At 44.3% G+C, this 27978-nt stretch overlaps 1 protein-coding gene across 1 annotated transcript in view; it reads right to left on the bottom strand.

The window, feature by feature from the left end:
* The window catches only part of LOC119962094 (low-density lipoprotein receptor-related protein 1-like), a 2271162-nt gene that overhangs the window by 232659 nt on the left and 2010525 nt on the right, over window positions 1-27978 (bottom strand). The window contains 4 exon segments of the mRNA XM_038789946.1: window positions 5349-5497; window positions 9167-9355; window positions 16595-16800; window positions 18566-18753. Of these exon segments, the coding sequence (XP_038645874.1) occupies window positions 5349-5497; window positions 9167-9355; window positions 16595-16800; window positions 18566-18753 (732 nt within the window).

The raw sequence follows: 27978 nt of genomic DNA on the forward strand, positions 1-27978 counted from the left end.
ATAGCCTGAATCTGGTCATTGGTAAGATTTGAGAGTCCATTATTAAAGATGAGATTGCAGAGTACTTGAAAGTGCATGATAAAATAGGACTGAGTCAGCACAGCTTCATCAAGGGGAGATCATGTCTGGCAAATTTGTTAGAATTCTTTGAGGGCGTAACAGGAAGTTAGCCAAAGGAGTTCCAGTAGACGCGATCAATTTAGATTTACAGAAAGCCTTTGACAAGGTGCTGTAGAGGAGGCTGTTCAATGAGTTAAGAGCCCATGGTGTTAAGGGTAAGATACTGGAATAGATAAAGGATTGGCTGACTGGCAGAAGACAGAGAATAGGGATAAATGGGTCTTTTTCCAGATTGGAGCCAGTGACTATTGATGTGCCTCAGGGGTCGGTGTTGGGACCACAATGTACATTAACGATCTGGAAGAAGGAACTGAAGGCACTGTTGCTTAGTTTGCAGATGATACAAAGATTATGCAGAGGGACAGGTAGTATTGAGGAAGCAGGGACACTGCAGTAGGACTTGGACAGGCTAGGAGAGTACAATGGACCTTTCTTTTCATTAGATCGCGGCCATAGTCTCAGTTTGATCTGAGGAAGCCACCAACTCGGACATGTGTACAAGTTCTCCAACTGTTCTCAGGTCCTTAATAAATGAAACTACGTTTTTGTTAACTTCTCCCTTATGTGCAGATGATGCTTTGATGTTTCTTTGTCAGTAAGCTCAAGGAAAAACAGAACACTGCCAACTCTCAAGGCAAAATCTGATCTTCTGATTTTTTTTATCAAGGGTTGAGCACAGTGAATTAGTTTGAATACAAATGTCTTGGGGACATTTGGAAGACACTGATAAACGTGGGTACTTCAGCTTGACACCCTTTCGCACATTAGACTGGTCAAACTGGAGTAATCCAATTGCCGTTGATGATTTAAAATGAAAGTCCATAAAATCTCAGATTTTCCAGGAAATAACAGTAAACTAATGTTCGTGGTAAAAATCAGTCACAATGTTATTGGGATTTTTAAGTATGTTTGCAAGTTTCTTAGAGCTCCTACTTTTTTGGGGGATTGTGGTTTTGTTCATTATTGGCGGAAGAGTTCTGGATTGATATCGGAATTTAAATTTCGGAAGTGGGTGGATCTAATGAGTTGGAAGAGACAGTCTGAACAATTTTCTAACCATTTTCAACAGAGAATGACTATTGCACTTCATGCATTATCTATGCCTTCAAATCAATATTGGAAAACATGTCTTTCTTTTTCAAAGTCCTGGCTCAGATATGCAGTTTCCTCATAATGGATATGAATTGAATAGTTCAACAGCTCTGACAATAGTTAATGTTTCCAGATGATAACCTTTTTGTCGATGACTTTTTATACATTCTGATGAAAGGCCATCAACCAAAAGGTCATCGACCGGAAATTTTAACTCTATTTCTCTTTCCATAGTTTCTGCCAAACTTGTTGAGCATTTCCAACATTTTCTGCTTCTTTCTGATTTCCAGCATCTGGGGCACTTTAATTTGAATGGAACAGTTGTTGTTTATTCGATAAAATTTTGAGTTTGCGGACATTGTGCAATCTATGCTCCTCTTTAGATCGATTTATTTTGTTTGATTAAACTGGACAGTGACTGGATAAATGGCTTGTACACCCTCTGCAAGATCAGCTAGATGATCAGAGGTATTCATTTTAGAAGGCTATATTTCCCAGTTAGTCATAGAATCATAGAATTTACAGTGTAGAAGGAGGCCATTCAGCCCATCGAGTCTGCACCGGCCCTTACAATGAGCACCCTCTCAAACCCACGTATCTACCATATCCCCGTAACCCAACTTAACATTTTCTTTACACTAAGGACGATTTACCATGACCAATCCTCCTAATCCGCACGTCTTTGGACTGTGGGAGGAAACCGGAGCACCCAGAGGAAACCCACGCAGACACGGGGAGAACGTGCAGACTCCACACAGACAGTGACCCAAGCTGGATTCGAATCTCGGACCCTGGAGCTGTGAAGCAACTCTGCTAACAACTATGCTACCGGGCTGCCCTAGTGTTGTGAAGTATTAAACTATACACATATATGTATATGTATATATGAGCATAACAAGAACAAACGTCTTAGACATGAAGTCATTTCTCAAGGGCCTAGCAATCCCCGATCTCTGCCTTTATGAGGCTGCAAGGGTAGGTTTGAGGAGGGTGGGAGTGGCTCTAATGTACTGAGCCCTCTCTGCTGAAAGTCGCAGGCTAAACACATTTCTTTAGAAAAAAAGAGATCATATTCTGGAGATTTCACTTGTATAATCAGAACCCTTTCCCTTCCCTGCTGTGGACACACACAGATACGCTGATTTGACCACAAATGTAACTTATTTATTAATTTACAGACTAGGCCTTTCAGGCACACAAAAGAAATCTAACCATTTGAATAGCTTTCAGAAAATGGACAATTTTGCCAGATGATTAAAAAGAGAAACAAATAAGATGGGTAAAAAGACAATGGGTGGGATTCTCCATCCCACCAGACCGGATTTCTGTTGCAGTGTGCCCTGCCGGCAGCGGGATTCGCCGTCCCACCAGCCGGCCAATGGAATTTCCCATTGTGGGCACTCCCACGCCGTAGGAAAATCCGTGGGCATGAGTACACTGCCAATAGAACAAAGAACATAACAGCGCAGTACAGGCCCTTCGGCCCTCGATGTTGCGCCATCCTGTGAAACCCCTCTAAAGTCCCTCTACACTATTCCCTTATCGTCCAGATGCCTATCCAATGACCGTTTGAATGCGTTTAGTGCTGGCGAGTCCACTACTGTTGCAGGCAGGGCATTCCACGCCCTCACTACTCTCTGAGTAAAGAACATATATCTGACATCTGTCCTATATCTATCTCCCCTCAACCTAAAGCTATGTCCCCTCGTACTGGACATCACCATCCGAGGAAAAAGGCTCTCAATGTCTACCCTATCTAATCCTCTGATCATCTTGTACGCCTCAATTAAGTCACCTCTTAACCTTCTTCTCTCTAACGAAAACAGCCTCAAGTCCTTCAGCCTTTCCTCATAAGATCTTCCCTCCATACCACGCAACATCCTTGTAAATATCCTCTGTACCCTTTCCAATGCTTCCACATCCTTCCTATAATGTGGCGACCAGAACTGCATGCAATACTCCAAATGCAGCCGCACCAGAGTTTTGTACAACTGCAACATGACCTCATGGCTCTGAAACTCAATTCCTCTACCAATAAAAGCTAACACACCGTACGCCATCTTAACAACCCTCTCAACCTGGGTGGCAACTTTCAGGGATCTATGGACATGGACACCGAGATCTCTCTGCTCATCCACACTACCAAGAATCTTACCATTAGCCCAGTACTCTGCCCTCCTGTTATTCCTTTCAAAATGAATCACCTCACACTTTTCTGCATTAACCTCCATTTGCCACCTGTCAGCCCAGCTCTGCAGCTTATCTATGTCCCTCTGTAACTTGTAACATCCTTCTGCACTGTCCACAACTCCACCGACTTTACGGTCATCTGCAAATTTACTCACCCATCCTTCTACGCCTTCCTCCAGGTCATTTATAAAAATGACACACTGCAGCGGCCCCAAAACAGATCATTGTGGTACACCACTGGTAACTGGACACCAGTCAGAACATTTCCCATCAACCACCACCCTTTGTCTTCTATCAGCTAGCCAATTTCTGATCCAAACTGCTAAATCACCCTGAATCCCATGCCTCTGTATTTTCTGCAATAGCCTATCGTGGGGAACCTTATCAAACGCTTTACTGAAATCCATATACACCACATCAACTGCTTTACCCTCATCCACCTGTTTGGTCACCTTCTCGAAGAACTCAATGAAGTTTGTGAGGCACGACCTACCCTTCACAAAACCATGTTGACTATCTCTAATCAAATTATTCCTTTCCAGGTGATTATACATCCTATCTCTTATAAACCTTTCCAAGACTTTTCCCACAACAGAAGTAAGGCTCACTGGTCTATAGTTACCGGAGTTATCTCTACTCCATTTTTTGAACAAGGGGACAACATTTGCTAACCTCCAGTCTTCTGGCACTATTCCTGTAGACAAAGATGACTTAAAGATCAAAGCCAAAGGCTCAGCAATCTCCTCCCTAGCTTCCCAGAGAATCCTAGGATAAATCCCATCTGGCCCAGGGGACTTATCTATTTTCACACTTTCTAGAATCGCTAACACCTCCTCCTTATGAACCTCAAGCCCTTTTAGTCTAGTAGCCTGTATCTCAGTATTCTCCTCAAAAACTGTGTCTTTTTCCTGTGTGAATACAGACAAAAAATATTAATTTAGCACCTCTCCTATCTCCTCGGACTCCACGCACAAGTTCCCACTACTGTCATACACTGGCCCTACTCTTACCTTAGTCATTCTTTTATTCCTGACATATCAATAGAAAGCTTTAGGGTTATCCTTGATCCTACCTGCCAAAGACTCCTCATGTCCTTGCCTGGCTCTTCTTAGCTCTCTCTTTAGAGCCTTCCTAGCTAACTTGTAACTCTCAAGCGCCATAACTGAACCATCACGTCTCATCTTTACATAAGTCTCCTTCTTCCTCTTGACAAGTGTTTCAACTGCTTTACTAAACCATGGTTCCTCCCTGCCTAACAGGTACATACTTATCAAGGACACACAGTAGCTGTTCCTTGAACATGCTCCACATTTCCATTGTGCCCATCCCATGCAGTTTTCCTCTCCAGCCGATGCATCCCAAGTCATGCCTCATCGCATCATAATTGCCTTTCCCCCAGATATGACTCTTGCCTTGTGGTATGTACCGATCCCTTTCCATCGCTAAAGTAAACGTAATCGAATTGTGGTAGGGTGAGATGGAAGCTTCAGTGATGTCCAACAAATCAAAAATATTATTTCCTCAAACCAAGCAAGATTGAACAAATTTTTATCAGAGATATAAAAGCGAAATACTGAAGCTCCAGGAAATCGTAAATGTTCTGTCATCCAATGAGATCAGGCAAGTGTAAATTAATTAACTAGTTGTAGCTGACATTGGTGAAGTTTTAGATTGTCTGTTTAATAAGTCAGTACAAATGTCAAAAACATTTTGGCATAAGTTAACCCAGTGACAGATTTTATAAATTATTGTTGTCCCTTCAAAAAACTAGGGACAGAGAAAAAAATCTTTAGACATGGTCAGCGACATTATGCCTTTGTGTATTCTCGTTGTGCTGGATTTTTGGGGTGACTCATGGGGTAAGGAGGCAAAATATTTGTACAGCCGAATTAATGCACTTTCACGACATGTGTTTACAGATGAAGAATAGAGGATGCATACAATACCTGGCTTGCAGTGCAGTTGGAAAGACACGTCTTGCCATCAGCAGCAAGATAGAAGTTTGTGGGACAGGCACATTTGTGTCCTCCTCCAGGAGAAAGCAAACACAGGTTGCTGCAACCTCCGTTATATAATTTGCATGGGTGACCAGGCACTGAGACAGAAGATAAAAGACAATTTATGAGCTAATCTCATCTACAATAAAATCAAGTTATGTACAACACACACAATTGGAAAATGTTGCACAGATCCAAAATTCATAAAATTGGAAAATGTAACCTTAGCTAAAGGTTACAGACAATAATGAAACCACGTTATTAAACTTGGGTGAAGTGTAACCCCTTGCAGGTTTCTTATGAGGAGAGTGTGTGCAAAATGTGCTCTGAGGCTTGAGCTAATTTTAATTGCTCTGGGCTCTTATTCACAAGCAGCAGTTCAGATAGCAAACTGAAATGAGGGGAAAGCACGAATCATTTGGTAGCTGGGCAGCAATCTAAAATTGGTGTGAACAAACACCAAAAGAATACCGCTAAGTCATGGTTGAAGATGATCGATGGGTGGTGGTCTCAAAATCAAAACTTGCCAATACTATTTCAAGTTAGCCAGCAGCTCTCCAAGGGGTGTTGCATGCTGGCTGGATCAGGTGCTGGGAGTCCTTTGAAAGCTGAGTTTGGCTTGGCAAAAAAATAAGAATGCCTCAACATGGTGGAATGCTGGCACCAAGATTTTCTGAAGCTACACTGGAGATCTTTGTGGATGAGAGGGAAATAAAGGAGAGATTCTCTGTATCTTCAGGGGGCCAGGGGGGCCTTCAAACATTGTTCTGTGGTGGGAGCCAATAAATAACTTTGTGGATCAATGCCAGGAGTCCACAGCCCCAAGAACCTGGATGCACTGTCAGAAGAACTATACTGACTTCTCTGACTGATCAAGGTCAGTGAATTCATCTGTAAATGCCATACTGTGTTAACTGTGCCATTGTTTAATGCAGCATACATCCATCACTATCCTACCAACAATTTCTCATCTCTTATCAATCTCTCATCATCCAACACACAATACATAACATTCACATACTTCACCTCATCCTTCCATATTTACCACTGTTGCAGGCCTCATATCTACATCTACAACATGCACAGATTGGCCATCCATACGAAACACATTATCATCCACATACTGCACATCATTACTGACACACTTCCCTCTCTTGCAGCAGAATGTGGGCACAACAGGAGGTTAAGGAACTAATCGGATATAAGGGTATGTCTGCATATTCTAAACCGGACGAGCTGTCCTTTAATGACATATGGTTCTCCAACTAAGAATTAACTTTGACCCTGACATTTGCCTCGAGTTGCTTTCCCACCACTGACATTGGACTGACTGTCCTATAGTTACCAGCTCTCCCTTTTTTTGAAAGAAGTGTGATATTATCAATCATCCATTCACCTGGCACCTTCCATCTATACAAGGAGAATAGAAAGATTGTGGTCAGAACTTGTATGATATCTCCACCCTCAGTTCCTTCAGCAGCCAAGGATGCATGCCATCTGGTCTGATTGACTTGTTAATTCTGAATGATGCTAACCTACTTACACTTCCGTTTCTATTTATTGTTTACTGAGTCCAGTATATCTACTCTCTCTCTCCTTTACAGCAACATTAATTCATCCTTCTCTTCTGTGGGGACAGATGCAAAACATTCACACAGAACCTCTTTCATGCCCTCTATCTTCACAAGAAAAAAATCCGTCTTTGTCTATGTTTTTCTATTTGTAGGATTTTTGGGTTCACTTTTATGTTACTTGCTAATATTTTCTCATGTTTTCTTTTTCTTTCTTGAGTCTTTTCTTAATTTTCCCCTGAACTTTGTATTTTGCCTTCTGTCCAATTATATTCTGTCCTGGTGATTTGCTGCGAGCCTCCTTCATTTTATTTTATTTCAACCATTATTTCCTTGGTCATCCAGCGAGCTTCAGCTTTGGGTGCTCCTCCTTCAGGGAATATTCATGATTTGTACCAGAACCATCACCACCTTGAAAGTCTACCATTGCCCATTTATTGTTCTCTTGGCCTCTGCTAAATTTGTTCTCAAATCACTGAAATTAGCTCCCTTCCAGGTTGGAGTTTGCAACTTTGATTTTTATATGTCCTTTTCCATAATTATTTTACACCTAATTTTATCATGATCTCTATTCCGTCGATGTTCCCCCATTGAAGTACACCCCACTTGTCCGACTTCATTTTCCATAACTAGATTCAGTACTACTTCCTTCCTTATTGCACGCAAACGGACTGATTAAGAACAAAAACAGCATGCTTTCATACCTTTAACACAGTGAAATGTCTTCAGACACTTCACAGGAGGGCTCTCAAGTAAAACTTGATACTAAGCCACATAAGGGCGATATTTGGACAGATGACTAATAGCCTGGCCAATGTAATAGGTTTAAAGGCATTTAGAAGGGTTATAGCAATAGGAATTTTTAAGGATGGAAGTCAGGAGCTTCGGGCCTGAACTGCGGAATGCATAATCGCCACTGGAACAATTAAAAGTGGGCTTCTCAAGAGCGCAACGGTTTCCTGCACACATTGCGGAAATTTTCCATTCTTCGTGCCTTTTACATTGGGTGGAATTTTCCAGCCTTTCACACAGGGGTATTTTCTGGCCCCATACCCCTGCCCCCCCCCCCCCCCCCCCCCGTACTCCCCATCCCCCGCAATAGGTTACCTGGCGGCAGGACAACCGAGCCATGGAAAATGCCTCAGACATCAGAGGTCCAGAAAATCTCATCCTCGGCCAATGGTGAGCAGTCTCCACTGCCGGAATAACCGCCATAGGGTTGGAGGCGGGGAGCGGAAAATCTGACCCAGCCTTGCTTTGGGAATTTTGTCCCTGGCCATTATTGCTGTTTATTTTCACTTTTCTTTTGGAATTTGCCTGTGGACTTGCTCTTCTGACTCCTCCCCTTTCTGTTTGTAAATGCTAATGAAATAGAGTCAAATCTTTGCATTCCCCAGTAACCCAGTGCTCTACAAAACTATAACAATGTCCGTACACCTAACTCCTTATAACTGTCAGTTTATAAATTCACGGAAGTTTGTGGCTACGTTTTTTTGTATATTTAGAGGCACAAAAACTTGCAATGGGCTGCTGGAAGCAGCTGTACTAATAAGAATGGATGGTTCATGATTTATGACTTGTGACTCTTTCTAAGCTTGAAATCTAGTCCGCATGCTGCAAGTGAATGTCAACCACCTCATGAAATCCTGACATGTCTTTGCAAAAGCAAATGAATCACTGGATAATGATGGCTGATGTGGAGTGTGGGTGAATGCCAAGTGCACACATCGACAGTTATGCAACGGAAGGTTTAAAAGATTTGTTAGAAGATTCGTATGAAGTTAGGTAAAATCAGAGTTTAATTTTAAACCTGTAAAAGTGCTTGACAAGGCACTTATGATAACTCCACAAAATTCCTTCTCATTCAGCAAGCTGAGGGTCAATGCACATGCTATATTCTCCTCCATAAAACAATTAATTTAGGCTTAGCTGACTCTCGGCACCTATGGGGTTGATGTGCCGCGTTGATGCAAGGCTACCGAATATAATGCAAAATATATATACTGTTCTGAAATAAGGAACATATGGATCTCATTGTTATGCATGTTGATAATCTTTCCTTCTTCCAACTTGATGTTTTTTTTCAACAAATAAAACAAAGTAAAATGATTTTCTCCCCATTAGACAAATCATCCAATTAAACAAGTGATTTATGCATTAAGTTTTGAAAGTATATAGCATGTCATGAAGAATTACCATCTGGCTGTCTATAGGGATGGTACACGTGAATATCCATTATCTGATGCCAGGAGCTGATTAGTGACATCTTGTTCAAGCCTGTGGTTTTGTGAGCTCGGCTAACCGACTTAGTTTTCCAGTCTGTCCAGTAGATGTAGTCTTCAAATAGTGTAACCGCTAACACATGCGGCATATCTTGGTTACGAACTGCAACAGGATATAGTTATATTAGTGCACTACTTTGATAGACTGCCAGCCACAACACTCAATATTGCATGAGCCATCAGCTGCAACTGGAATATAACGTCTTCTGAATAATTGCTGTGACAATACGCCAACTCCCTGGAGTTCTCCATTACCATTTAAAAGAATACAGGACCAAGCATTAACTCGGTTAGCTTTGCTCCAATAGCTCACAGAAAAAGAATATACCTGCTCATAACGGAAGTTTTGGTGTTCTTCAACATCAAATAATAATTTAATTTGGAAACGAAACATGTTGAACTGAAATCCTATTAAACCAGCTAAAACTCACAATTTACCACAAAAAATGGATTAGCGTTGACTCATAAGAGTGTACTCAACTATAGCAAAATCATTCCCCCTTTTTTCCCCCACTCTTCAGTTGGTGGAAAGCCTGAATACAGTTTTGGAGGTGTCCGCAGCCCCTTCCACAGGGGGTCATTCCCAACTTTGAGTGTCAGGAGATTATCATAAACAAAGGCCAGCTAAGCTCAATTCTATCTTCACACAAAACAGTCACGATAGCGTAGGTTGGATTGAAGTTTTTTTTTCAATTTTTTAGTGGAGAAACCGGGGTCAATTAAAATACCTCAGATGTGAGCAGCTAAAGTCAGGCTCATAAGGGTGATGCATTTACCCACTAAGCTGCCAGGGGATCCATATAAAAATTTGGAAGTGTGATTCGTTCCAATAATGACAACTGTAGGGAATAAACTAATAATTTGCTTCCCTTTCCTTTCGTGACCTGTTTTCAATAACCTTGTGCTTGTTCCACTTACCAATATTTTTCCAGCTGTTAATAAACTTTTTACAGATTTGTTCGACCAAGCTCAAATCGCTCTCTGCCTAATTTTCAATTCACAAATTAATCAATAATTGAATTCAAAGACTCAGCTGTACTGCCTCTTGGATCAGCTGATATCTACCACGTATCTAACTGGCGATACTTCGAAAAAAGATTTCCTTCACTTTCAGAACCTCTTTGATCAGCACCTCAAACATCCCTTAATGAGGACACAGAATTCACAGGGCTTCCTTAGTTTTAAATGGAACAAGTTGCAGCAATCAATCATTGACCTCAGGCGAATTTTAATTCAAGTAGCAATATTAAAAAAAGAAACCCTTGAGCGTGCTTTAAATCTGACATTTTAATTCCAGTACCAAATACTGGCCCAAAATTATAAGTATTTATCAGAGCAGGCAGCTGGAGGATACAAAATATAATTTACTCTCATTTTGCTAGCTTTTTCTTGTAAATTAGAATGCATTCAACTCAAAAGTGTTCAAGTCTGCTTTTCTCCACTGATTGTGGTATAATTGTATATCAGTTGTCTTCATGACAGAGAAAATTTTCTGTCATTTATCACAAATGGGCTATTATTTTTATTCCATAAACCATCAGGTGTTACTGCATACAACCCTTCACTAGAACTTTAAACTGTACTTATTCTGACAAAACCCTTTTGCACCTCCAAATTTATTTAGGGTTTACTGAAGATTTCATAATTTGTCTTGCTTCTCTTTCCTTTAATCTAGTCTGACTGGATTTGAACCTCCCCTGCCAGAAAGTACAATTTGAAAACACCAAGGGCATCTTCAAACATCAACATTGGGTGCGATTTAATGGCCGCATTGTGCTTAAGCGAGAGCACGATGAGGCTGTTAAATCGTAGGAGAGACCGAAATCGAGAACAACGTCGGGCGGCAGGCTGTTTGCGATTTAACCGGCACGCTCCCGTTGGCGAAATCAGGATTCCGCCATAGCATGGTGAGAAACCAATAATCACCATTTAAGCCCAATCTCCATACAATCAACGGGAGCGCACCCATATCTAATGGTCTCTCCAGCAAGTGGTCACGTTGGCGCCGATTAGTAATCCTTTTTAAAAATGTGAAGCTGGCGGAAGAGCTGTTGCGGGCACCCAAGCCATCTTCGCTCCAAGGCAATGAGTCAGGGGACACTGGGCTTGCTTCCCCTTGCTCACAGAAGAGGTGGGGGAATCCCCGAGGGGCCAGCCTCAGTTGGGTGGGCCGCCAAATTCCCATGGGCTGGATCAACTGGTTTGGGGGGGGGTTGGGTAGATGGGTATCTCAGCACCCGCGGGTCTGTCGTGCCACCATTGGACCATGTGGTCCTGTTCCGGGGACAACCCCAACCCTTGTCCGCCTGGCCCACTGACCACCCACAACTCCCACTGACCACAGAGGCCTTTGGCCACGTGGCAGAGGCTATTCCTAATCGGGAATTGGCAATCATAGTTAAGTGAGCACTTCACACCTCCTTGGTGGATCCCATGGTTAGGTATGCCATGTGGCATGTGGGAATTATTGCTTAGCATCCCAATCAGACCATTATGCCTGAACACTGCAGGAGGCAACAGCACGGACACAGGGGCCAACATCCAAATACCCATGGGCTGGGCCCCAGCACCGGGGACATTTCCATGAAGAGACGGTGGATCTGTGCACCGGGGAGAGGATCAGCGCCCGGTCCAGGTAACATTACGTGTGGGTGACTGGGGTACAGGGTGTGGGGTCTGTCGAGCAGGGGCCCCCGTTGCGGCCGGTGGTGTGTTGGCAGGGTGTGCCGGGTGGGGGCAGGCTGGCGGGGTGGGGGGGCATCTAGCACCTCCGTGACCGGAAAGATGGGATTGTGCTTGGCCCGCTTTGCGGAAAACATTCCAGAGGGGTTATGTTGATCGAGGTCAATGATTTTTATTATTTAACATATATGCCCCCAACTACCCCAATCCCCCGATGGTGCCTGCTCCATCCCACCCCTGCCCCCAATTCACTCAAAGTGATCCTCGACCAGCTTAGCCTTCCGTTCTCTACTGCATAGGTGTGTCCCCCGGATGCACATCAGAGGGTGACTGTCTATCATGTCCCGTGGCTTTCGATGCCGCTGTTGGGTGTCCTCTGGGGACATTGCAGCCGGAGGGCCCCGGCGCACTTGCCGGTGGTACATGGCTTGCCGTGCCAACCTGTTCTGAGTGCTGACTCCGAGAGGCGCCGCTGTCAGCGGGGTGAGTTTTGCGGAGTGGTTGGCAGCTGTCACCACTCCATAGGGTGGCTCTGGGTTGGTATCCAGTGTCCCCGCCTGCCATTCGATGCTCATGGGCCCTGGAGTTCACCTTCGGACAGAGGGTCAGCTGGATCGAGCCCCAGCTGCCCGTGCATCACCTGGCTTTGCCATCCCTGGTGGCTCCTCAATACCTGCAGCACAGTGTTGACACCCTCAGCAATTCTCCTCAGTGGCTGGGACAGGCTCCAGCGCACTCCGGCAATGTCCGACTGCGGACTGGGACGTGTCCCACAGCAACATATATGTTAAATGGGGATGACAGCTGTGATGCTTCAATGGTAGTCTCCTTGGAGTTCTCCTCCGAGGCATTTTCATGAGAGGTGGGGAGGGGCCACCACCCCGGATGGAGATCCTGTGGGAGAATTAACACATGGTCAGTGGGAGGGCTGGGTCAGTCTGCATGGTATTAATAACTCAGGTGTGACAGTGTGATAGGTCATCTGAGTGGGGGTCGGTGGATCCTCATCTCTGCGCATACACTAACCTCTACATTGGTTTCTGATCTGTCCTCAGCCACCGCCGCGACCTTCAGGGCCCGTTCCTCGTAGGGGTGAGGACACTCTGCCGCCTGTCTGGGCCCTCTCCTGCTTGTTGTGGCCCAACTTGTCCAGCGGGGACACAGGGGGCATCGGTAGCCATACGTGTCAACCTTCAAAGCTGTATGTGGTGGTGGTGCTGAGGGTGGGGTTGGGGGAGGGGCGGGCGAGTGGTGATGGGGGCAGAATGGGGAATATGGGAGTGGGGTTGAGTGTCCAGCGCCAACTCATCTGTGCGGTCCAGTGGAGGTTGTTGATCTTTTTGGAACTGGCTGCCGGTCCTTATGGTCCCAATCCCCGAGCTGAAGGTCACTGCCACTTCCTCCCAGTCGGCACTGGCTGCCCTGTGGCTGACCCTCCAAGACCCTCGGGAGTCTCCACTGCACCTAGTAATCTGCCCAGGTTGACATCCCCGATGGGGATGGGGCTGGTTTTCTCAGTGGCATGGCTGTGAGTTGTGTGGAGTTGACTGTAGAGGATCGATTGAAGTTTTGCTCTCCCTTATTAACGGGTGCTGGCGAGTGCGATCGCGACGAATCAACCAGCAGGACCATCATTTGCGACGTGAAGCCCATGGGGCCTCGTTAAGTGAACCCATGATAATGTTTTATAGCGGTGACAGCCTCGTCGGGCCAAACGTTGGGAAGTTCGCGGCAGTTCCCGTTCGCTACCACACTTAGAAACGTTTTGGTTAAATTGCATCCAGTACAGTCATCTGCAGAACTATCTGATATTGTCCAGGAAATTAAACAGATAATGGGTTTGCTTCTGTAATTGCCAACATCGTAAATCTCTAATTTTACAAGGGCAACATGGGTTCAATGAGCGTTTACTTGAGAAATCAAGGAAAAAAATGTGTCATCCCAAATAACTTTTAAAAAAAATAATTTAAAAACTGATTCAAAATTCAACACACAGCTCACTTTAAATCCATATACCACTTCCTGAACTTGGCCATAATAATATTAAAACTAAAATTCGGGTGAAACATCTTCCATTACTAATTTCCTCCCTGACCCGGCTATGTAAACTCCAGTCATAACAGGAAGTCATTGCTATTGCTGTGTACTGCTCTGATGTCAGTATCACAAAGCTCTAAGTGGGTCACCTCACATAACTTGACTCATCTCAGGAACATAGGAACAGGAGTAGGCCATTCAGCCCCTGTGGCCTGTTCCGCCATACAATAAGGTCAAGGCTGATCTATGACCTAACTCCCTGGGCTGGATTCTCTGGCCGTTGATGCCGAAATCCATGGCCTCAGGCCATTGCTTGAGGAACCCCCCCCCCCCCCCCCGACGCATCGTTCCCAACCGACCGAGTTCCCGATAGCGTGGTCTCATGGTGTCACCCGTTGGGAACTCAGCGTGGTGGCTGCGGACTCAGTCCAATGCCACCACAGTTGAAGGAGGGCCAATAGGTGTGCAGGGAACTTAAATCAGTGAAGAAAGGGAAAAAAGTTATAATCCAACAACTTTCATGACTTCAGAATGTCCCAGAGTGCCTCACTGCTTTTTGAAGTGTGGTTGCTAAGGTGAAAATATGTGTGGTGGTCCACCACTGTATATATATGTGTGTGCCTCTATTAGGGGATGTACAATAGTACGTGCTATTACAGGTTTGCTGGTAAGCCCCTGTCGTCTAGCTCCGCCCACAGGGAGCAGTATAAATATTCATTAGCTCTCCTGAGCTGCCATTCTACAGCTGCAGTTGAGGGAATAACATCTCATGGTAATAAAGCCTCTTTTGTACAGTTTTGTGTTTCTGTGTGCAATTGTTAGCGCATCAATATGCTTGCCAGTGAGCTTGCGCACAGAAAGTTCCCATAGACAGTAAAGTTGGATCTTTTATATCGATTGGAGAGGGTAGACATGGGGCTGGATTCTCCCAACATGGGACTATGTCCCCACACCGGGGTAAAAACGCTAGCATTTCACCCCGGAGCTTCCTATAAAAAAGATCAGCTAATTCACTCACCCTGCAGTGGGCTAGCAGGGATCCAGAGTGATCCAGCTTTAGCTGCAGATATGGGCCGCCGCACTTCCGGTTTGGAGCCCGCGCATGCGCACGCCGGCGGCCATGTCGAGCGCCATGGCGGACTCAGACGTCGGAGGAAGCTGAAAAATGTGGCCCGCCCCACGATTGGCCATGCGCTCTTGCATCCGACTGCACACAAGTACTCCCCGGCCACCCATAAGGCACCCCCTGGTGTCCGAATGCCCCGCTCCCCACCAAGGCTGCCGCGGACTGTATCGGTAGAGAGTCCCGACTGGCAATAGATGGTTAGAGCCACGCCATTGGGAACTCGGCCGGTCGGGAGCAGTGGATCGTTGGGCAGGCCTCTGGCAATGGCCCCCCAATGGCCCCCCAGCCACGCAGAGTACTCCATGAATACACCCGGATCGGCGCCGGGCTCGATTTCGGCATGAAATCGGATTCGCCGCCCAAGCGCCAAACACGATTCTGGCGCGGGGCTGCAGAGAATCCAGCCCATAGTCCCCGATTAACATTTAACCTGAACACAGGCAACACAGGCAGTGCCGCACTCTCTCAGGACTGCGCTGGGATTGTAAGCCCATGGGCTCAACTCTCTGAGGAGTGGGACTTGACCCATAACCTACTGAACTACACAGAACAGAATGCTTCAATGCAGTAGACATCCATGCCATTAAAAGTGCATCTGGTCTAACTGCTATTGCAGGAGCTCTTGAGTGCCCAGCTGGGTTGGCGTAGCTCGGGCTTGTGGCCGTGGTGAGGGGTGAATTGAGGAAGGGGATGACAAACCTCCAGGATCTGAATCCTGGCTCATTGTGAAGGCCTGGGTCCTGGGGAATCTGAAGTGTAGAGGGACCCTACCCTCAGATGATTACAGTGGCAACATGTCAAATGTCCATGGATTTTCAAGGCCAATATCTTCTGTAAACGTCAATGTTCCCCCTGGTTTGTACATACTGATCCATTTTTTTAGAGCTTTGGCACACATGTTTTGGTGAACGATCTCAGAAAGCTAGCTCAATCAAAAGGAAATCTGGCTAAACTCAGAAATATGACAGCAGCGAATCACAAATAAAATGAATGTGCTTGAGTTCCACGGGCCTTTGATCCTGTCCTTGGATGCCAAATAGACTTAAAAAAACATACCTGCCCTTCTTGCATGTGCGGATAGAGCAAAATCGCACAGGCAATGTAAAATCTTGGTCAAAAGGAATTTTAATGGTCTTACTGGTTTAATGGTTCCGACTCTCATGCGCAGCCACCAGCCCCACGATTTTATGCACTATTGGGTCGGATACATGCGTGGCCGAGCGCCGTAAAAATCTGGCCAACTTTATTGCACATATGGACATGGTTCAAAAATTAAGTGATATCTTCATTCAATAATACAACTATCAATATTTTAATTTCACCGGGACATTTCAATAGAAATAACAGCCATCAAATTAATTGAAAATTTACCAAATTTATCATAAACAAGCTTCAAAAATGAAATTGCTTAATTGGTTTTACGTAGTACACGGAATCAACACATATACAAATAATAAAATAATTCAAAATGGAGAGATATAAAAGAGCCTTACCTACCTCTATGTCTATTGGATCCTTCCAGGTCAGCAAACTCGATATAACCTTGCTCATCATCAGTCCAATACAGCCTGTTATTCACATAATCCAGGCAGAGACCATTTGGCTTTGAGATTTTTTTGTCTATGACAATGCTTTGATTAGTTCCATCCATTCCTACACGACCAATATGCGGATAATCTCCATGGTCAGTCCAATACAAATACCTATTCAAAAATATTTATTAAAGAAATGTTAAACCAATATCAAATCCAGATAGAGAAAATATAAAAACAGAAAATGCTGGAAGCACTCAACATGCCAGCTCCTATCACCTACTCTGCTATAATATTATTCTATGATTCCAGGAGAATCTTGTGTACTCCGAGAGAAGTTAGAATTTGTAACATGCTACTTGAAAATGAAATGAAAATGAAAATGAAATGAGTTCCAATTCCAATTCTCTTCCCACACCTAGTGATGCACTAAGACAGACTTTCATCTGTTTCCATAGCTACTAATTCCCAGAACAGTTTGTTAGTTTGTCGCCAGGGGCTTATAGCTTGAGGGGCCCCCAGTCCACATCAAGCATGGCTGACTAGGAGTCACTCCCGCTCTGACCACCAACCATTGGTGTATTGGAAAGATTTGCGGGTCGACACTCGACCTGTTTGGTTGTGTTATGAATGCACCTTCCTTGGCTACCAAGTCCTAGGGTGGGACTCGAATGCGGAGCTCCTGGCTGGGAGGCATGGATGCCACCGACTGTTCCACAAGGCCTCCTCACCTCATGGAGTAGTTGAGGAAAATAGTATAGATGCAGTGAAAGGGAAGTTAGTTAATCCCATGTGAAAGATAGGGACAGAATTACATACCGATAGGAAAAGATGTGGGGCGGTATTCTCCCCTTCTCCTCCTCCCCCCCCCCCCCCCCCCCCCCCCCACCTCCCCCCGCCGGGTGAGAGAATCGCCAGGGTGCCACGCAAATCGTGCCACACCGCCCCAACCCCCGCACGCGATTCTCCCACCCCCCCCCCCCCCCCCCCGATACCAGCGCTGCGAGAATTGCGGCGGGCCGCTCGAAGAATCGACGCAAACAGCGAGCAAGAATTCTCTGACCCGGATGGGTCGAGCGGCTGCTCCGACACGACAGGGTCCTGCCGGTGCCGTCCACCCCTGGTGAGGCGAGAGGAATTCATGTGAGGCTCAAACAATGCCACAAAGCAGTTGAGCCCATGTGGCATTTCTGTGCTGCAAAATGGAATGAAATTTAATGTCATTCTCATCCCAATGAAGAATTAAAAGACTTAAAACTTTAACTCTGCCTCCTCTCTTCACAGATATTGCCTGACCTGCTGAGTTTTTTCCAGGCATTTCTGTTTCCATTTCAGCTTTCAGCATCTGTCGCATTTGATGTCAGCATCAAGTTTCAAGATGTTAACCTTTACCTCTGGAACTTCTACAAAGGATTATTATATTTTACATGATTTGTCATACAAGACAATATTCAAGGTAGAAATACCAGAAGAAAACTCAAGTAAGTGTGTTGTATGCCTCAACAGATCAAAGAGCGAAAGAAGAAATGTGAAAAATATGCTTTCAGCAGATTTACTGCCATTGAAAACTATATCAATGGTATGACTAATAATTCATAAACAAAGTTAAACTTCCAACTCATTACGCAAATAGCATGAAAATTATAAAACTATATAAGTGACAATTTCAGATGCACAGTTCATGAATCTCACAGATAACTCAAACACAGAGCCTGAAAGGTTGATAGGAATGCCGTGCCAATAAACCCTTAGATCTAAATTTAAGGAGCTCCTTTGTTCAGAAAGTTAAAGACTTATCATTATTCCATACCATTATATTCCATACCATTATATACATAAACAAAAGCTCACTTGTTTAGGTATAATTCAGCCATTGTGAAAGCATATTTTGACAACTTTAACAGTAGCATAAACAATTATACTGCTATGTTGATACCCAATGCGAGGATCTATCGCCAGGTGCTTAGGAGTCTTCAATCCTGCGTTCACAAGAATCGTCTGATAAAGCCCATTAAGTTTTGAAACTTCAATAGTCAGCTTTGTTTTATCACACCAGTATAGATTCTTGCCAATCCAGTCAACTGCCAGTCCATCTGGAATAGTTTGCCCTGTATGGTGCACCACCTAGCAAGGAAAGAAAGCAAGTAATAAATGCTGACTGCAGCAAAACCTTTTGTCTAAAGCAACAGCACAAAAGGAAATACTGCAACACAATGAATGGTAATATAGCAAAGATCAAAATCTTCAAAAAAAAAATTGGTTTTGCAATGTGGGCAAACTACATTGCACATGATCAAAAGAAAACAAATCAAATGGAACTTTTTTTCATTGTGCTGGATTAATGATTAAATGAGGACAGTAAAAGAAGCACAATGTTGTTTTGGGTAGGTTGTAAATGGGTGCCAAAATATAGCGGTGATCTTAATTCAGCAAGCCAAGAAGTTGATAGAAACCAACGAATCACCAGTAGAGGTTTGTGTGCTTGTTGAGCTATAGTCAGGATTTGTCATGTTGCCAAATCAACTGATTACAATCTGCAGAAAATGCAAACAACTCAGCAAGAGAAATCATTAGCAATAAATCATGAGATCTAAAATCAATACAATTTTGATGCACTATACTGACTTTGCATTCTTGGCAAGTTCACTATTTGTTTTGCTAAGTTACAATTTGGTTCCACAAACAAACCATTCATTTTGGTCACAAGTTATTGAATTTCATGTCTGTGAATGTGTGGAACATTCCAGGTTCGCAAGGTGCCTAAGGCAGGGTGGTCTAAATTAAATTATTATGGAACTGGAAGTATTGATTTTCAAATAATTTTATTGAAATAATTATGATTTGGGTTATTTTCAAAATCTAAAGTCACTTGATCCCTTCTATACATTTCAACAAAATAATGATTTGGGAAAATGTGTTGGACACAGGAAAATACTTTAAGAACCATGGGCGGGATCCTCCCATACCCGGCGGGGAGGGGGGTCCCGGCAGAACGGAGTGGGGTGAACCACTCCGGCGTCGGCCCGCCCCAAAGGTGGGGAATCCTCCGCACCTTCAGGGGTTAGGACGGCGCCGGAGTGGTTTGCGCCCCGCCGGCTGGCGTGGAAGGCATTCAGCGCCATGCCAGCCGGGGCCGAAGGGACTCTGCCGGCCGGCGAGATTCCGTGCATGCGCGGGAGTGTCAGCGGCTGCTGCCACCATCCCCGCGCATGCTCGGGGGGGTTCACCTACGCATCGGCCATCGCGGAGGCTGACACGGCCGACGCGTCGGAAAAGAATGCCCCCACGGCACAGGCCCGCCCGCAGATCGGTGGGCCCCGATCGCGGGCCAGGCCACCATGGGGCATGCCCGGGGCCAGATCGGCCCGCGCCTCCACCAGGACCCTGGAGCCCGCCCACGCCGCCAGGTCCCGCCGGTAAGGGACCTAGTCTGATCTACGCCGGCGGGACTGGCAAGGAACCAGCGGGACTTCCATCACGGGCTGGAGAATCGCCGGGGGGGGGGGGGCTGCTACGAGCGGCCGCCGACTGGCGCGGCACGATTCCCGCCGCCGCCGAATCTCCAGTGCCAGAGAGTTCGGCGGACGGCGGGGGCGGGATTCACGCCACCCTCCGGCGATTCTCCGACCCCGCGGGGGGTTGGAGAATCCCGCCCCATATTTTTGTCAAATTGTGGCAACTCGATGTAACTTCCAAAATGATGGATTCTGCATGCTGAAGTCCTGCCCCCAATTCTGACAGATCTAATTTTTGCCAGAGGTGACAAGAGGCAGGATATAACTCACACGAAAAGGAAAACCAAAATCAGCCATTTGGCTTCATTGCTAAATTTGAACTCATCCATTTGGCTGTTGCAAAGACCTTAACCTGCAGTGCGGGAATCAATCATTAATGGAGTAGATGTGAATGCTCTTGAAGGACAGCTAATGTCTATATAAGTGTCATGATATTAAGTAAGTTAAAACACCAGCCCTTTAAAAATGAAAAAAAAGCCGAAGGTGTCAGTTAAAAAAAAACTTTCTTGGGTGGCTCGGTGGCACAGTGGGTAGCACTGCTGCCTCACGGACCAAGGACCCAGGTTTGATCCTGACTCCGGGTCACTGTCCGTGTGGAGTTTGGACATTCTCCCCATGTCTGCATGGGTCTCATCCCCACAACCCAATGATGTGCAGGGTATGTGGATTGCCCCTTAATTGGAAAAAACATTTGGGTACTTTAAATTTAAAAAACCTGTTCCAGCAGTTTTAGTCGTTGTTTGTTTATATTTTCCAAAGACTCTTTCTGAATGCTTGTCTGAATTTCAAAGCCACAGTTATCTCAGCATGGAGGGATTTTCAGTTCACAATTTGATTGACAGCTTAAAGAGGCTATTAAATGATTAGATGTCTTTGATGTGGGGAATGAAGAGAAGTTTGTTTTTATAAGAGATTAACCACTTGATATTTGAAAGGTTTGAATGTAATTTCAAGAATGAGAATTTTATAAATCATGAAATCTGTATTAGAGTTATAGATCTTTATCTTATTTCTTCTCCACATAGCTTCTGAGGTGTGCCCAGGGTAGATTCTGAGTTAGTTGGTGTTGTTGGGTGAGCATATGTTGGCATGGGGGGTATAATGGACCATGAGGGATGAGTGTGCGTGAGAAGGGTGAGGGTGAGAAGGCCTAACATCATATAACAACAGTGAGACAAAGCCCCAGAGAATTGAGGTGGATCATTTAACAAGTCTGCTCAGCACTTGGCCACCTCCATGGCTAACTACACTCTGCTTCAGGGGACAGCAGGACTGCATCCATCCTTCTACCTCCCTCCTCGAATTAAAATGGATCCTGTTCTCTTAACTGGATGCAGTTAATAAAAGGGGCTGGTTTCACACAGTGGGCTAAATCGCTGGCTTGTAATACAGAACAATGCCAGCAGCGCGGGTTCAATTTCCATACCAGCCTCACCAAGGGTGAGCTGGTGGTGATCATGCTTGCCACCCAGGTCAACACCGCACGGGTGGTGACAATAGTGGAGGCCTTGGAGGTGAAGGTTTCGGCTATGCATTAGCATTGCCAAGGCATGGGGCAATCTATGTAGGCTGTTTCCCAGGACAATGATAAGAAAATGGTGTTTACTGTGCGTGCAGAGTAAAGTGCATAGACGCTGCTGTCAAGGCACAGGATCATGGTGTTTGGTCAGGTGCCTGGCGCCAGCCACAATTTTTGCCTCGTGCGCAATTCTCCTTACAATCGCATTTTGCGATTACGGTGTTGCTGGATGGAGAATCACGCCCCCATATGCTTTTACTGAAAATATTTGCCTCTGTTCTGATTCTATTTGTCCCGAAGGACACAATTCAGCTAGTCAGAGGTTCCGGAAGTATTGTAAGTTGACTGCAGGCCTGCATTGTTATGGGATCAAGATTATTAACATGATGATATTCAGTTCATTGGATCTCAGAACTGCTTAGGCAGCAATTGAATACATAGATGTTGATTCCCAAGGTGCATGACCTCCAGTGTCTTCTGTTTTGCCAGTACTTGCATTGTTATTGCATTTTCTCCTCTCCCCTACTCCCTGCCGGTTTCTGACTGAAAAGGTGGTGTACCTTTGTTCTATATTTTGCACTTTTCCTTTGATTTATTTTTGCAAGCAGTGAGCTTGAGTGCACATTGCATAAAGGGAGAAACACACAGGCACTGGTACTACAGGAGTGTGACCTTTGCAAAGGAAATCACAAAATTCACTTTACAGAAGGTGCTATCCAAATGAAAGGTTTTGAAGTGTGATAGGGAGCGGGAATTGCCAGGTGCTTTCCGACGACTGACCCGGAGAATTTTCTTACCCCACATGAGGGGCTGGTTTAGCTCACTGGGCTAAATCGCTAACTTTTAAAGCAGACCAAGCAGGCCAGCAGCACGGTTCGATTCCCATACCAGCCTCCCCGGACAGGCGCCAGAATGTGGCGACTTGGGGCTTTTCACAGTAACTTCATTGAAGTCTACTCGTGGCAATAAGCGATTTTCATTTTCATGAGGTGGAATTGCTCAAAAGGGCTGAGTTATTGACTTCTTCAGTTGGTATTACTGATTTTTCCACAGGTCGTTAACTTGTGCATTTTATTGACCTTCAAATGGGCAGGCAAAATGTGCCATTGTCTGTGCTGTTGCGCTAATATTATATACATTGTCTGACATTGAAACGCCTGAAGGAATCATCCACTTGCCGTCGATGGGCTTCAATTTATAACTATGGCAGAGAGGGATCATTGGTATTTGGGCCCAGTATGGGAGAGAGAAAGAGCGATAAATCAAAGTGGACAATATAGAAGGAAAATATTTATGCGAGCAAACACGATTATTTCTTCATGGTTCCACAATGATCTTACTGTGCCTGTTGACACTCAGATTGTAGTCCTCTCGTCCATGGATCATATGATTGGGCTGCATGGTGGGCAGCAGGGTAGCATAATGGTTAGCACTGTGGTTTCACAGCGCCGGGGTCCCTGGTTTGGATTCCCGGCTTGTGTCACTGTCTGTGTGGAGTCTGCACATTTTCCCCGTGTTTGCGTGGGTTTCCTCCAGGTGCTCTGGTTTCCTCCCACAAGTCCCGAAAGACCAGCTATTAGGTAATTTGGACATTCTGAATTCTTCCCCTGTGTACCCAAACAGGCGCCAGAGTGTGGGGATTAGAGGCTTTTAACAGTAACTTCATGGCAGTGTTAATGTAAGCCTACTTGTGATAATAAAGATTATTATATGATTGTGGGTTCAAATCTCATTCCAGAGACTTGAGCACTAAAATCTAGGCTTATACACCAGTGTAGTATTGAGGGAGTGCTACACCTTCTGGAAGGTTGAAAATCAGATAAGACTGAGGCCTCATCTTCAATCTCAGATAGAGATAGAATATTGCATGGCACTATTTGAAAGGGCAGGGGAACTGTCCTTGGTTTCTGGTCAATAGTTAGCCCGCAAGCACCATAACTATTGTCATGCCCAGTACAGAGGTACTATATCATGAGCTTTCAATTGATACTTTTAAGAAAATTGGACGTAAACAAGCTACTAAAATGGGAAATGAGCACCCCAAAGTCTCTCCTCATTTAGATAATAAGTTGCCTTTCCATTTTGTAAACCAAAACACATGACCTCACTCTTTATCCACATTGAACTCATCTGCCACATTTTGGACCACTCTCCTAATCTATCTATATCTACTTGTAAGGTTCTTATTTCCTCATTGCAATTGACTGTCCCACCTTGGCTATAGAAACTTCTATCCCTGTATCCAAGTCATTTATATAGCTTGTAAACAGCAGGGGCCCAAAGACAGAATCCTGTGGCACCCCACTAGTTACAATTTGGCATCCAGAAAAAGACCCACTTTGCTTGTTGCATCTTCAAAGAACTCGAGCCAAATAGTCAAACATGATTTGCCCTTCATAAGCATCAACTTTAGGAAGTGTAACACGGTACAAACCCCCCCTATCTGCATCAATCACTGGCCCTGAAGTGGAGATGGTCAATGTCTTTAAGTTCCTGGGGATCACCATCACCAATAGTCTGTCCAGGTTCACTCACGTTGATGTAACACTCAAGAAAGCCCAACAACGGCTCTACTTCCTATGGAAGCTAAAGAAATTTGGCATGTCTGCATCGACTCTCACAAACTCCTACAGATGTGCCATAGAGAACATCCTATCCGGCTGCATCACAGCTTGATATGGCAACTGCTCGGCCCTAGATCGCAAGAAACTGCAGAGTTTTGTGAACTCAGCCCAACGCATCACAGAAGCTTTCCACCCGCACATTGATTCTGTCTACACCTCCCACTGCCTTAGGAAGGCAGACAGCATTATAAGAGATCCTTCCCAACCAGGCTTTGCCTTCTTTCTGACCCTTCCATCAGGCAGAAGATATAGAAATCTGAAGGTTCGCATAGCTTCTTCCCCACACCTACTTGACTCCTCAACGACTCTCCCTCGGACTGATCTGTTCCTTGTAAGAATACTATTCATGACTTCCTGTGGTGCTCTTGCTCATGTATTTGCTTTGTTTGGCTCCTTGATCCACACTGTAACCAATCACTGTTTATCAATGTACCATTTGTCAATGTACTCTGTCGATTATTCTTTTTTAGGAACAGCTTCTTCCCCACAACTTGTAGACTCCTCAACGACTCTCCCTCGGACTGATTTGTTCCTTGTAAGAACACTATTCACAACATCCTATGTTGCTCTTGCTCATGTATTTGCTTTGTTTGGCCTCTTGTTCCACACTGTAACCGTCACTGTTTGTCGATGTATCATTTGTCAGTGTATTCTGTCGATTATTCTTTTTTGACCACGATATACATACTGTGTACATTCCCTTGTCACAGAAAAATACTTTTCAATGTACTTTGGTACATGTGAAAATTAATCAAACCAAATCAAAATCAAAACCTTTCCGATCCTGATGGACAGCTCTTTGGCTTTCCAAATTTCGTGATATTACATCCTTGATAATTGATTCTAACAATTTTCCATGATGTTAAACTAACTGGTCTGTAATTTATTCTGCCTCCTTCCCTTTTTGAACAAGCATTTTTCAAATCCACTGGAACCTATCCCGTGTCCAGGGTATTTTGGGATATTATAACCAATGGATCCACTATCTCTGTTGCCACATCCTGTAACACCCTAGAATGTAGGCCCTCAGGCCCTGGGGACTTGTCTGCCCTCAATCCCAAGAGTTTGTTGAGTACCATTTCCCTATTGATGCTGATTGTTCCAAGTTCCACTCTTCCTATTACCTCTGAATTGCCCATTCCTATAGAAATGGTACTAGTGTCCTCCACCGTGAAAACTGAGGCAAAATATTGATTTAGCATCTTTGCCATTTCTGTGTTCTCCACTATTAGCTCACTGGTTTTTTCTCCAAGGGTTCAACATTCACCTTAGCGACTCTCTTCCCTTTTAATAATAATAACCGCCTATTGTCACAAGTAAGCTTCAATGAAGTTACTGTGAAAAAACCCTAGTCATTCCGGCGCCTGTTCGGGGAGGCCGGTACAGGAATTGAACCCATGCTGCTGCCTTGTTATGCATTACAAGCCAGCTGTCTAACCCACTACGCTAACCAGCCCCTATGTATCTGTGCTGTTCTGTGCTGTACTGTTCTTCTTCTTCTTCTTCTTCTTCTTTATCTGTATCTGTAGAAGCTTTTGCTGTCCTTTTTGATATTCTGTGTTAGTTTTTTTTGCAATTTACCTTAGCTCTTTTTATTACTTTTTTTAGCATCCCTTTGTTTATGTTTGAAAGTTTCCCAATCTTCCAGCCTGCCACTGGCCTTTGCAATATGATATAACTTAAGTTTTGTCTTTATAATGTCCTTGACCTGCTTGTTTAGTCATGGATGTTTTTTATAGCCTTTTATCATCTTTCTTTCTCACTGGGATATATTTTAGTTGCGAGGAATTGTGAATCTCCTTAAACAACTGCCACTGCTCATCATCAGCTGTCCTACCCTGCTGCCCAGTCTATACGGGCCAAATCTGTCCTTATGCCTATGTAATTTCCTTTGTTTAATTCCAGAACACTAGTATGGGACTCCACTTTCTCGCCTTCAAACTGAATCTTGAATTATACCATACTATGGTCACTACTCCCTCATGGATTCTTAACTATGAAATTATTAATTTATCCCTCCTCATTACAAAATACTTAATCAAGATTAGCCTCCTCACTGGTGGCTTCCCCAACATACTGTTCCAGGAAACAATCTCTAATACATTCAATGAACTCCATGCTACATTTGCCAATTTGATTCGTCCAGTCTATGTGCATATTAAAGTCAACTATTATTATTGCCGTGCTTTACACAACTAAAGTACTTAATTACTTGTAAAGTACTTTGTGATGCTCTGAGGTCATGAGAGATCTCTATCAAAAAAATATTTTTCTTTTTCCATTTCCCAAACTAGTTACCCTCTTCCCCTTCAGAACATATTACCAATTAAATGGTGCAGAAATTGGAACAATTTTGTTCCCCAAGACCTGGTTTGAGACTGCACAAACCTATTTCATGCACTGGGCTGTGTGAAAGCTTGCCTTTAGTTACCTACATGCTAACTTTCTGAGATCCTTGTGCAAGAACATTAAAGTCTCTTTGAACATTGCACTTAGAAGTTTCTTACCTCTAAATAAATATTTTGCTTTTCTCTCCTTAAAACGGAAGAGAATAACTTAACCCTTTATTATACTTCATCTGCAATCTTATTGCTGACTCATTTAACCTGTCTGTATCTCTCTGCAGCATCTCTGTATCCCCCCCCCCCCCCCCCCCCCCCCCCGCCACAGTTTACACTTTCACCTAATTTGGTATCAGCAGAAAATGTTGATACATTACTCTCGGTCTCTTTATCTAAGTCAATAATAAAGATTGTAAATAGCTGAGGCGACCACACTGATCCTTGCCGTACGCCACTATTATCTGCCGATTGCTCTAATTATATGGTGCTTTTCTAAGCTTTTCTAAATACTTCCTGAAAAATAGATTCTGTATTTTCCCAAACTGATGTTTTGTGAACTGTCCTGCAGACAAAAGAATTGTTTTCTTTTTCCCTCCCTTTTTGAAAAGTGGCAGAACATTTGCCAACTCAATAGGACCTTCCAATTTGATGGGACTATTCCTGAATTAAACCCTCCGAGGTTTATGCGCTGTTCCAATTCTCGCCTTTTGAGCATCCCTGATTTTAATCACCCCACTACTGGTGGCTGTGGATTCCAGATGCCATGAGCTCTTGAATTTGCTCCCTGAACCTCTCCACCTCTCATTCCCTCATTTTTCCTTTAAGCAAGTCCTTACAACCCGTCTCTTTGACCAGATGCTTGGCCATCAGCTCGAATATCTTCTTATGAGGCTCAGTGTCAAATTTTGTTGGAAAGCACTTCCATGAAGCATCTTGTGACTTTTTCCCACTTTAAAGACACTATTCTTGTTGTCATTAAGGAACGTGTGCGAATGCCTGGGTGCATTGTACCATAGGTTTTGTTGGAACGGTGATCAATATGTGTGGGTTCCATGATGAGAGCATGAATTACATTTGCAGGCCTTGGCCAAATATCCCAACAACCAGTCGCAATCAGAAATGGTGAGCTGAGAATCAAAAATTCATACATTTACCGCTGTTATTGCACATTCACAGATAAAATCTGTAGTAATCCACGGGAGGCAGGAGTTCCGTCACCACACCAATATTTATTTACAATAACGATATTATAGGAGCAGCTACAAACAGTGCTGCTAGCAGTCCAGTCAATTTAAGACCGGCTCACAAAGCCTACACCGGTGATTATATGGGCCCCCTCAATGAGCTAT

This window comes from Scyliorhinus canicula, chromosome 2 (genome assembly GCF_902713615.1).
Source record: "Scyliorhinus canicula chromosome 2, sScyCan1.1, whole genome shotgun sequence".
Taxonomy (NCBI): Eukaryota; Metazoa; Chordata; class Chondrichthyes; order Carcharhiniformes; family Scyliorhinidae; genus Scyliorhinus; species Scyliorhinus canicula.